Source organism: Lissotriton vulgaris, chromosome 6 (assembly GCF_964263255.1).
Source record: "Lissotriton vulgaris chromosome 6, aLisVul1.2, whole genome shotgun sequence".
In the NCBI taxonomy this organism is placed as follows: domain Eukaryota; kingdom Metazoa; phylum Chordata; class Amphibia; order Caudata; family Salamandridae; genus Lissotriton; species Lissotriton vulgaris.
Window position 1 is genome coordinate 490,416,998 of NC_141694.1, and position 12,756 is coordinate 490,429,753.

General features: G+C 46.6%; 1 protein-coding gene across 13 annotated transcripts in view; it reads left to right on the forward strand.

The window, feature by feature from the left end:
• Window positions 1–12,756, forward strand: part of RIMS1 (regulating synaptic membrane exocytosis 1) — a 1,970,833-nt gene that overhangs the window by 480,236 nt on the left and 1,477,841 nt on the right. For 12 of the 13 annotated variants that reach the window (XM_086926498.1, XM_086926484.1, XM_086926488.1 and 9 more), the window contains exon 3: window positions 8,877–9,020. The exons of the other annotated variant lie outside the window; for it this stretch is intronic. In XM_086926498.1, coding sequence (XP_086782624.1) covers window positions 8,877–9,020 — 144 coding nt within the window. The remainder of the gene's footprint in view (window positions 1–8,876; window positions 9,021–12,756) is intronic. 13 annotated transcript variants of the gene reach the window in all.

The window sequence follows — 12,756 nt, forward strand, 5'->3', positions numbered from 1 at the left end:
TACTTGTTGATGTGCGGTGCTCTCTAAGGATTGCCCCCATTACCCTTTTGTGGTTCAGTAGCATTTTTTGTATGTGGCTATTCCAAAAGCATAGTATCAGAAATGTGGATGCTCAAGTAATCAAACGTAATAACCCTCTCTAATGAGACAGAGTTCAATGCAGGTGGGGTCCTAAGGTTCCCCGGGGGATTCAACACCAAGTACTTTGTTTTTTCAGAATTGATGACTAACCCTCTATTATAACAAAACAACTGGAAACTATCTAGTAGACTCTGTAGGCCTACAGGAGTCTAAGAAATAAGGAGGGTATCATCGGCGATCAAGAGGGTGGGTATTTTTTTCCCCGCCTGGGCAGGTGCGTCAGATTGAGATTGCTGTAAATGCTCAACTACCCCGTTCACATATAATGAGAACAGGGTGGGGGCTAGGACGCAGCCCTGACGAACGCCCATGTTCACCGATATTCTGTCAGTTTTCTGCCCTTGCGGGCCCCATCTTACTTGGGCATAGTTGCCCTCATGGAGACACATCAGGAGATTTAAGAAGTTCTTTGGGACCCCCTGTTCAGCCAATACCTGCTATAAATGCCCCCGCGGGACCAGGTCAAAGGCAGTCTTTAGGTCTATAAATGCGAGGTAGAGACTGCCTTTGCCTATCAGTACTACCTTCCAATAAAGGAGGATTAGCCTGAATGCCTGCTCGATTGTCCCCGTACCCGCCCTGAAACCTGCCTGGTAGTCGGAGAGGATCCTGTTTTCATCCGACCAATCCAAGATCCTGTCCAACACCACCCTCCCAACCACCTTTTGGACTGAGTCGATTAGGCTTATTGGGCGGTAGTTAGCAGGGTCGTCCCTAGTGCCCTTTTTGTAGATAGGGACGACCTCTGCTCCCTTCCAGGAATCTGGGACTGGGGAGCCTTTATCGATGGCATTTATTAGAATGGTAATAAATTTCACCCATGCCTTGGGGTCTGCCCATAGGAGGTCTCTGGGGATACCATCTGGGCCTGCTGCCTTTGCTGGAACTATGCGATGAATGGCGGCTTCCACTTCCTTTTCCGAAAAAGGGTAGCTGGGTTCGTCCCCCATACTTGATCCCAGATTGGTTAATGTACCTCCCCATGAAACATCCTCGTGGAAGAATAAAGTTCCAAAAATTGGTCATGCCAAATATGGCTTGGGATGTTACATGTGATTGGTTCGCTAACAGATCGGGTCTTAGATCCAATGAGATTCCAAAATAGTCTAGAATCCTTCGCCAGGCTAGCCGATTTTAGGTCTTGCCAAAGCTGCTCTTCCCACTCTTTTTTGGCATCGGTCACTACCTTCTTATATTCCTTCCTTGCCAGCTGGATCCTAGGGAGAGATTTACTTTTGACTGCCATTACCAGAGCAGCCTTTTTTCGCCCTCAACCCTTTGTATACCATTTTCCGTTGCCATTCGGCTTCTCGCATACTGGACAGGGACCTGATCCGGTAGTGGTACAGAGGAAGCTCCTCAGGGTGCTGACAGTGTTTTCGTAGATCTCTGAAATTTTATTTGAGGGATCAGGGTCTGTGGAGACCTCTCTCAATGCTCCTAAGGACTCTGCCACAGTTTTACTAATGTTGCCTAGTTTTTTATCATCCAGGAGAATTCTATTCCATTTCAGAAACCTGTTGCAATTAGATGGAATTACATCCCTTGTTTGGCTTTGGTGCCCTGGGCCATGATCGGCACAATTGGGCAGCCATGTAGGTTGTAAAGACAAGGACAGGGGATTATGGTCGCCGTCTACTGTTGGTATTATTGACATATCAATTAGGTGTTGCCACAATTTGAAGTTCAGGAAGTTGTAAACGATTCGCGAGGAACAGCCCACGCTATTATAGGTATGTGCCCCTTTTGAATCAGACACTGACCTCCCGTTGGCTGCTCTTAGCCCATACTCGACGGCTAGGGAATTCAACTGTACAGACAGTTTGGTCCACCTTTTTATTGGTGGAATACTCAGCACTGGTATGCCCCGCCTTGCATCATCCTCCTCGATGTCAAGCACATCCTCGGCAGTGAGAGGCTCAAAAGTACAATTAAAATCTCCCGCTACCAGGATGTGCAAGTCATCGAGGCAGTTGAAGAGCTCAGCTTCTAAAGATGCAACTATTGGTGACTCTGCTCCTCCCCTTGTGCCACGAACGTAGATATTAAAAATCTCTAGAATTCTGCCTCCATTGTTCTCCCTCATAGTTAAGCGTAAAAGATCGGGGGAGATGCAATGGACCTGTTTCACTGAGCAGTCTAAAGATAACTAATCCATATTAGTAACCCACCGGAGGGGTGCCCTTTCCCTGTTCGCGCCGGGCTGCTGGGACATAATAAGACAAAAATCCTACTTTATGGAGAATGACCAGGCTCCATGTATCGTGAAAAATACAAATGGAGTAGTCTTCAATGAAGGTATTCCAATCCGGAAGGGATAGTTTCCTAAAAAAGTCCAGCTATATTCCAGCAAAGGACCTTCAAACTTGCGCTATCTGTTTTCGTGCCCCAGTGCACCTTAAGAAGATCACTCAGGGCACTGGTAGATTCTACAGGCGAATTTACAGTACATAAGCCTGTAGTTACCTCTCTGACATCTAAAACCTTCAGAGGAGAAGAACAATACAGGGTGGGCTGGGAAAGTCCATCCCGATTGTTCACACTCTGTGGGGCAATAGCAGTGGCAAGGCCGCTAGACTGGGGAGATAGAACAGATAGAACAGACTGAGGAGATGGAACAGGGTAACCAATGTAAGTAATAGGGGGACTAAGAGTTCCCACCAGTCAATCCTTGCTATTCAGGATGGACCCTCTAGAGAGCTCGGTGACATCGCCCCTCATGATGGCATTACTTGTTGTTGGAGTGCGCCTAAATTGTATGTCTGAAATACCCGGGGAACAGGACCTATACTCCAGAGCCAATAGCTCCTCGGCCAAATGTAGGGATATCAATGTAATCTCAATAGTGTTGAAGTGCTGCACTGGATGGGAGTGCCTTATTACCTTCACAATGTCCTCCCTTATTATTGAACGGCAGCCCCTAACGTGTCTAATCCAGTGTGTGACCTTATTGCATAAAGAGTCCCCGTATTCCCGCCCTACCACCTTGGGTACATTTACCAAGTAAACTATCTGTGTAGGGTGACATGGGTGCCCATCAGAAGGTGCGGCTGGTACTGCTGTGTTTTTTGGTTGTGTCTGAGGTGTAGAGGGAGATGGGGTAGCTCGAACGCTAACTTGTTTTCTACACTGTGCTGTTGTCAACGAACCCCTAGGGGGCCCTTCCCTTTGGGTTGGAATAGGAGATGACAATTGGTTAGATGTAGGGCTTGATCTACCTATTTGTGTGGAGTTTTTTAGCCATGGGTTTGTGGACTGCAAAGCAGATAGATTAATTTGGGGGGTCTGTTGTGGCTTTAGTGTTTCTAGTGAAGCTTTTAGATCTATAACTAAGTTTTTTAAGTCCCTCATCTCCACTGTTAGCGAGCTTATGATTGAAATAAGATACAAGGTCCTACTATCTGGGTCCGATTCCCCTTCAGACTGGGGGCCATTCGGGTCTTCTGTTGTCCCGTGTGCTACCAAGTTGTTATGAGTGACCGTGTCATCTGCCACGGCTGCAAACCGGTTGGAGCACACTACGACAGTAGGCTCCAAGTGGCTCAGCCTTTGCTGGTCCAAGGACTGGGGTAGACTCTGAGGGGACGGACTAATGTCTGAGCTAGGCTGTTTATTGCTTGAGACAGGCAACTTCCTAAACATCTCCGGTATGTGTATGTGTGTAGGCAGTGAGGATTCAACAGAATTTTCTATATGCAATGCATTAATTTGTGAATTAGTTAACAAACTTTCGCAATCATTAACTAAACTTTCTATGCGGTCCATAACCGTAACATCAGATTTTGAGTCCTTTTTAGTATTTTTCTTGACCTTCTTGGCTTTTCTGGGGCCTTGCGTTGAATTTGCTCCTGCCCCAGCCCCTGCCCCCTCCATGGCTTTCCTCTTGCCCATAGTAGTGATGCCAAAAGAGCGGTGTGGCGGCTACAGAGTTCTGATATAATTAGTGGGAAACAGTACCTTTCTGAGCAGTCACGGTTTGGTTGTCTGTACGTTGTGGTCCAGAGGCCAAATAGCAGGAGTAAGAGGGGTGGCCCTGCCCTGGCTTTTCCTGGCTATGACGGGCTTGGACGGGCCCGCCCGACGTGCGCCCCGCGAATCGGTAGGCGTTCCCTGTAAAATAGGCTGTAGGGCACAGGGGGTGGAGCGCGATGACGGTGGCTGCGGGGCTTCTGGGAGATGGAGTCCCGGTCTGCTCCCTTCCCTCCTCCGCTGGTCAGGGCACAACTTCCAGCACACAGACCCCTACGAACTTCTTTAATAATATAGTCTCTCTCCAGTCTCTCCCAGTCTCTCCCTGTCTTTTCCAAAAAATAAAGCCTGAAATTCAAGCACAGTCTCCCTGGATGTAGCGTGAATTTCCAAACAGCCCCCCTCCCCACCAAAAAAAAAGCACCAGGGGGACCCCTTATGGGAGCTGGGAAAAAGAAGCAGAAGTAAAAGCAGAAGTCTTACTGGCCACTGTAAGTTGTGCAAGATGCAAAAGTCGTTTTCCTCTCCCTTCAAATCTCAGCCTAGGAATTCAGACAGGAATTAGAACAGAGATTAACTGTAAGTGTGAACGAGGGGTTGTAGAGGATAACGGATCGCTTTTCTTTCTGCTTGTTTATTCAGATTATCCACGGAGGCCCACAGCTGTGTGCTGAACAGGAACAATCGCTGCCACTGCCTCCAGCAGAGTTATTCGAGCGTCCAAACCGCTGCAGAGTCACAAACAATCCGTACGGCTCACCAGGATGAAACGGAGGCTCCCAGCGCTGTATGCTGGCATTGTGAGGCTGCAATGCTCTCACACCAAAGCGGCTGCCGCCCGGCCTCTTTCTTTGCTCCTCGCCTGCTGCGGGCTCCGACCAAAGCCGCCAGGGGAGCACAAACGCCACCAACACCTCCAAAACTTGGGCATCCATACAAGGGTAAACAACCCGCAGGAGCCAGAAAACACCGGAGAATGCTCCACTGCGCTGCCTGGTTCAAAGCACAGTTACAGAGCCTGCAGTCACTCAGCAGGACAAAAATTCTTGCTTTTCGTTTAGGGACAGTCATAACTCCTCTTGTATCTAGTGTACAACACAGATTTATTCCAGAGAGGGATACTCCTGACCATGTAAGAAGGGTTATTACCCTTCTGGATTGGGCACAGGCAACGGATTCAGCACTGGGGGTGATCCTGTTGGACGCCGAAAAGGCGTTCAACAGGGTCTCCTGGCGCTATTTGTGGGAGGTTTTGAAGTGGAAAGGTTTTTGCCCAGAATTTATTCTAAGCAGTGAAGACCTTCTACATCAGTCCAGCGGCCACTATACGGATTTCAGGGCTGGAATCAGATTCATGTAATATCAGTCGGGGCACAAGATAAGGGTGTCTGTGTTCTCCCCTTTTATTTGCTTTATATATTGATTTATTTCTGTGCAAATTAAACTGTCATGAGGATATCAAACCGATTAGACTTAGCGGAGTTGAATATAGAGCATTGGCTTATGCCGATGATATATGCCGATGGACGCCTCAGGGCAGCTGTTAGTGCTTAATAAAACTGTTTTTCATTTCATTTCATTTCATATACTCATAGTATCTGGTGAATTGGTAACTGCTCTTCCAGTAAATAAAGCCTTAGCGGTACAGTTTGGTTCTTTTTCGGGGTACAAGCTCAATATTGAAAAAAAACAAGTTCTTTATTCTGGTCAAGATCCCCCGGCAGGTGTGGTAGTTACGTCAGAGTCAATGTATTTAGGAATTAAAATTACTCCTATCGTAGATGAGGTCCCAGCCCTGAATATTCTTCTAGTCATGGAGAAGGTTAACATTACTCTGGAACGTTTGGATCATCTTCATCTTTCCCTGCATGGTAGATGCAATGTTTTAAAAATGCTTGTTCTTCCTATATTTTTGTATATATTCAGAAAAATTCCTCTGGAATTCTCTAACTCAGTGTTTTTATTGATTTTTGTGGGGTTATCGGAGAACACGAAGGGATCATAAGAAAATTATTCTTCCAAGAAATTGTGGTGGCTGCGGTGTTCCACACTTTATAATGTATTATTGTGCTGCCATGATGCAGATTATGGGGCCATTGATCTTGGGTAATAAAGCTCCTATCCTTTTACGCCATCGGCTGTCGATCTATGAGCTCATTATGGGTGAGGAAACTAATGGCTACCTAATGACTATTGTAGAGTCATTGTATTATAAAAAAACAAGAGTGTGGGAGCAAATTAAACGGTTATGCCATATTTCAAAATTGAATTTTTATACTTCATTTAAGGCCTCTGGGTTGCTTCCACCAATTTTTAGGGATCGAGTTATATTCAAATGGGATAGAAAAGGAATATCTTGTTTAGGGGATTTGTTGGATCAAGGGGAACTGATGGTATTTTCAGAGCTTAGAGAAAAGTTCGCCCTAGACAAGCGAGACTTTTTCAAATATTACAAATTCGGAGCTTTATGGCTAAATTTGGTACAAATATGGGAATGCAATTTGACAAAAACAAGTTAATCGAGAAAATGAGGAAGAAGACCCCGTTCGGGCAATATTATCAACAATTGATCGCAGCCCTTGCGGATGATTTGGACAACTGTCAATTGAAATGGGAGCAAACACTTGGTGTGGTGGGCCTTAATATAAATAGGTTGTTGGAATTCGCTAATAGTGTTCTAATGACAGGAAGGCTTCGTAGTCAGCATTACATGGCTCTATGGGGCCTATATTACTCCCCTAGGAAAGTGCCTCGGTGGGGAAAAACAGGCGGGGATAAGTGCAGTCGTTGTGGGTTGTTTGTGGCTGACTCCACCCATATGTTTTTCTCTTGTTCAAGATTGGGGGGGTTTTATCAGGATTTGGAGGGCTTTTTAAATATAATGTTTCAAAAACAGATAACTATTATGGGTGAACTTGTGATTATGAGGGTGGGTCTGGAGTTACTGCCCATTATAACAAACAATGCCGAAATTGCACTCTTGTTTATTATGATGGCAGTGGTTTGAGAATGTATTACTAGAGAATGGATTAGCTCTGAGCCTCCAACATTCTTGAATTGGAGAGCTAGATTGCTGGCTATGTATAATTTTGAAGAGTCAATATACAGAATTAAAGGGAGAAGGAAGAGAAGATTTGGTGCAAATATCTGGGCTCCCGTCTGAGATTGGATGCTGGGAGGGCCAGGCGGGTTGAATGGGGGCGAGTAAGATAAATATAAATATAATTTAAATGTTCAAAGGATAGATTTAAGGCTAATTGGGAGCTGATATATATATTTTTTTCACTGCAATTGCTTATTATTTGCTTAATATGTCTGTCTTTTCCCTTTGTTCGTTCTTGTAATTTGTTCTTCCTTTTTTTGTAAGGTTTAAAGTGTATCATAATCATGTTGAATTGTTTGTTCCTTTTTGTAATGTGCCTGAGGGCATAAAAAAATGGGGGTTAAAACAATAAAAAAAAAAAATTAAAAAGACATGTCACACACACCTGTACATGTCCTACATTTCACATACACTGCACCCTGCCCAGTGGGGTATTTTGGGCTACCATAGTGGTGTATTGCATGTAAGGAAAGGGAAGGTTAGGGCACTTGCCAGGTCGACATGGCAGTTTAAAACAACGCACAGACACTGCAGTGGAAGGGCTGAGATACCATTTCAGGACTACTCATGTGGGTGGTACAATCAGTGCTGCAGACCCACTAGTAGCATTTTATTTACATGCCCTGGCACATTTAGTGCACTTTACTAGGGACTTACCAGTACATCAAATATGACATTCATGGACAACCAATTGTAATAATTTACATAGAGAGCATATGCACTTTAGCATTGATTGGCAGTGGTAAAGTGCCCAGAGTCCTACAGCCAACAGAAACAGGTCAGGAAAAAATAGGAGGAAGAAGCAACATGTTTGGGGATAACCCTGCAAAAAGGGACAAGTGCAACACACACCATGCCACATAATTCCAACAAGTATAATTTCACTCAACATATTTTCACTCCGCGCTACACAGTTTCATGCCACACAATTCATCTCCACGCATTTCCATTCCACACCGCATAACTCGACAACAAAACACAAAATTCGACTCACCACAATTACACAATAAACCATAATCATCATGCCACAAAAAACTCAACAACTCAGTACATGATTAAACTCTAAAACATACCACTCCACAACACAAAATACCAATCCACATCATTACACTGCATAACACACAATGCCATTCAACATAATTCCAGTACACTCAATACCACATAAATACTATCCACATAATTCAACTACACACATCCACACCACACAATTCCACAACTAAACATTCCAATCCAACCTACATAAATCCACTACACACCACATACTTGCACTCCATAACACATGAGTAAAAGACATTGCTATATACAAAGCTAATAGCTAGAACTAAAGCAAAAGCGACACCTATTGAATGTCCAATGCATGTTTTACTTTTGTTAAGGGTACAAAATAGACAAAATGATGAGTTATTAAGTGCTCCAGAAGTAAATGCGTTTATTCTTAAAACCTTTGATTAGAGACAGCACCATTTTTAATTAAGTTGATACAATGCACGCCTATTTTATGTTTTCTCCGATCATGCTTTATTTAAATGGCATCACATAGCTGAACATGAAGGATCTGCTGTTTATTTTTGCGTTTGTGGGTAAATGTGCCTTTTTCGGGCTTGCTCTTTTAGCAACCAAGCTACACTTGCTGTCACTTCCTTATGTATTTATTAAATTTCAGGCCACATATGTGGGGAGTGACCCTGTTTCGAAGTGCCAGAACGATACAATGCCAAAGACTTCTCAGATGGTAACTAGCTTAAGTGACAAGAGGAAGATGAACACAGTGACAAATAACGGAAGTGTTCCGGGGAAACGATTACAGGTTTGATTTTTGTTTAGTAGAGCACTACTTCTTTTGATATGTGTAGATTGCGATAAGTAGAATGCTTAGATGTTATTGTTGAGGCTGGTCCTTTTTAGCGGAAATTAGAACATTTGACTCACTCCTCATACGTGCTACAATATTCAGCAGAATCAGATAGGTTGCTGAATGGGTAGTGTCTTGCAAAACATAGGTGCCAGGGCGCAAGGTATTTTTCAGGTGGCGCGGGCGGTGAGGTAAATTTGAACCTGCACTCTGAACAGTAAATTCACTGTAGGACTCCAGACTGTGTCCCCCCTGTCTGTGCTCAGCGAAACCGGTTACGTATTACGTGTACGCCAGCCCACGGGTCGGAGTGAGAATGACATCTATTTGTAATGCGTCCCAGGGCGGTCAGGTAAGAAGTTTTGTTTTAATTTTAGCACCCCCCTCCTTTCCCCCTGCAAGTATTGCGACCCCCGACTCTGTAAGTAGAAGTAGACATCATAGTATCTCAGGCGGCAAGGCGCAGCTAGGTAAATACAGAGCGCAGGGAATAGGATAGCTGTGCTGAGAGGTTTACTGTACTAGCACACCAAATTTAGCAGGCTTCAGGCCTGGTTTCTCCCCTGGTTCTCAAACTTCAGGCACCTGTTGGACTAGAAATGCTAGCCCGCGTGGGGGAGGGCACGAGCTGCGACCCGGCTTTGCCTGTTTCTTTAGTCTTCCGGGTGAACCAAATTTGAATTTCGGATTCATGCATCCCTTGTGAGTGTCGTGGTCTTTTGTGTGGCGTGCACCTGTGATTGTGAATGACAGTAACAGATGTTCACATCTCCAGGGTGAAACTGCAATAAATATGCGTCTTTGTAATGAAACGCGCTTTATACAACTGCAGCAACTGAAGCTAAATGCGAGCTATTTTAGGAGAGGAATAAAAAAATAATGGTAAATATAAGCGATCCTGAAACAGCCTGCAAAACACGACAATACAGTAGATGAGCCCACTGTTAACCCACTGAGCTGGCTTACACTTACAGTATCCCCAAGCATCGCGTCATTTGAACTAGATTTAGTTTTTGTGCTAAGTAATTTATTAAACACCTTGGGCAGCTGTTTTCCTTGTTACAATGAGCAGCACGCCCAGGACAGGACCACTTCTTAGCGCCTTGAGGCGCTGCAAGAAGAAGACTTGGCGCGAGTTCAATGCAGATCAAAGTGACAAAGTCGCTCGTCACATCAGAATTATATGAGGCTGCCTCTTTAAATGGTTTCCCTTTGTTTACCGGGTCTGTCCCCAAGAGACTGCGGGGGCAGTTCACAAGAGAGCACAAGAGAGAGGTTTTCACACAATCTGATCCCGATCACAAAGGAAGGATCAGTGTGTTTTTGTGTGGGGGTGTTTTAATAGTGCCAATATCGGCCCATACCCCAAACCGCTCACAACAATTTCCCAAATAACAGACACCACACAATGTTTTTGTTGGAGAAAGTTGTTGCAGCTTTATTTGCATAAACATTATGCCAACATGTTGGGTTATCTTACGGGCGATCCAGGGTCATGCCGCCCCTCGCGACCTGCCCACCTGTTGAGCCATAAACCCCCCTGTGGTGTTAACTGCAGGGGCGTTGTCAATATTGGGGGGAAGGTCTAACCCCCTCCCCCGGCGGACCTCCAGTCCACCCCTTACTCGCACCCCTCCCCCTCGGGGGGCGGAGCGTTGCAGGCAACCCCTGGTTGCTCAGGTCCACAACCGCCCGAAGGACTAACGGGCGCCGTCACTCCTCCAGGATCCTACCGAGGATCTCCCTGGGGATAATTGGCTCTCGCACCCTTACTGTGCTCCTGTAGAGGGTACCCCTCTGTACCTTCCAGCGTTGGATTACCCTGTAACTCCGCCATGGCTCTGGGTGTAGCTGCCGCCGCCCCAGAGCTCCCCCCCCCCACCTTCTAGTGGTCTTTCAATTACCTTGCTGCTACTAGTGAGCCCTGACTGTCGACAACAGCAATGAAAATTTTAACTTGTCGCGCACCGAAAAAGAAAGAACAACATCAGATGGTGTAAATTGTCCTTGCTCAATACAAAACTTCTACTTCTCTTAATACAGTCCAGCTACTGTTTCCTCATCTGGCTTACCCATATCGATTTTCGTACGGTAACCACGACCCCCACACGCATCTGTTTGCGGGAGCACGCCCCGTATGAGGCTTAGAATTTGAACACATGCGCAATGGAAAACAAACCAAAACATGAAAACCATCCTTGCAATGCCTCCACTCTATACAAAGTCGTGCACGGCCTCACCTCAGACACAACGGGCGGGCCCCTGGAGCATCGCCCCCAAGCGCCGATGCGAAGCCCTGGAGAACAAAGCCTCCTACCGCCCCTTGCCCCTTCCCCAGCCCGCAACGTGCTTACCACGACCAGAGGAGGGGGCCGCTGCCCTTTGAAATCCAGAAGCCGTCCCAACCCCACACTGCATCCGCAGCCACGGCAATGGCCAGGCCCAGCAGCCTCATCCCTGAAAAGGGGGGGGGGGGGGGAAAGAGTGTGAAAGCACTCACCACCGACAGCTCCTGGAAATCTCACCTCAAAACAGTGTCCGGGCAGCACCGCTCATCCGAGTCAAGGGGGGAGAAGGTCTGTCCCCGCGGCCGGTCAGGGGTCAAAGAGGGCGCCAGGCCCGCGACCCCGGGCCATATTCCTTCGGCCCTGACCCCTTCCCCTCCGGAAGTGACATCACTAGGGACCCTCCGAGTCCCGAACACTAGACCGCTCTTTGGGGTCTGTGCCATCCTGTGGCACTAAGGGTGGCCGCCCTCGTAGGTGGCCCCCTTCGGTGTCCCGGGGCAGCCTGTCAGAGTGTGCACATTTTGTCATGGAAATAGATCACTCAGCAACCACAAGTGACACCACTGATTCAGATTTTAAATGACTTCAAATTCTCCACACAGTACACCCTACCCCACCCATCCATACCCCAGGTTTTATTCTCCATGCACAAAAACGACGAGACCCAAAAACAAGACTCTAACAAGGCTGTTGTGAAGGTGCCGAGCAGCTGAGAAGGGAGTGGGGGCAGCCTTGGGGCTGTTTTCTGAACAACCGTCTTACCGCTCCTCATGGGACGAGATGAAAACCAGAGCAGAATATTCTTACCACACGGATTACTTCCGAAGGAAGGGACACGTTGGTTCCGCGAAGAGATGTTCTCACAAGACTCACCCACCACTACCTTCCTTTCCCTCCTCTTTTTCGCCCGTCCTTCCTTCCACTTCCTCTCTACGTTTCGTCCCAATACCTCTACCTTTCATTCCTGTCTCTCAACCACTACTCCCCCTTTCCTTCTTCGCCTCCCTGCCTCCCACCCACCACATCTGCCTTTCCTGGTTCTCTCACCCACCACAACCCTTTTCCTTTCTCTCCCCCCCTCTCTCCTCACACCAACAACTCCTTCTGTCTCTCTCCTCGCTGCCTCACTCACCACTCCACCTTTCCTTTCTGTCCTCTCTTTGACACTCACACTCCACTTCTCTCCATTCCTCTTTCCCACCAAGTTTCCTCCTTTCATTCTCTTTCCCTTCTATGCTTGTCACCAACTCCTTCCCCTCGGTTATTCTACCACTTCCCTCCTTATTTCTCTCCCTCTCACTCCTCTTCTTGACCACCTCCCCTTTCCCCTCTTCCTTCACACACCTCTTCCTCTACCTTTCGATCTCTAGTCTCTGCCCTAGCTTCCCCTTTCCTTTCTCTAC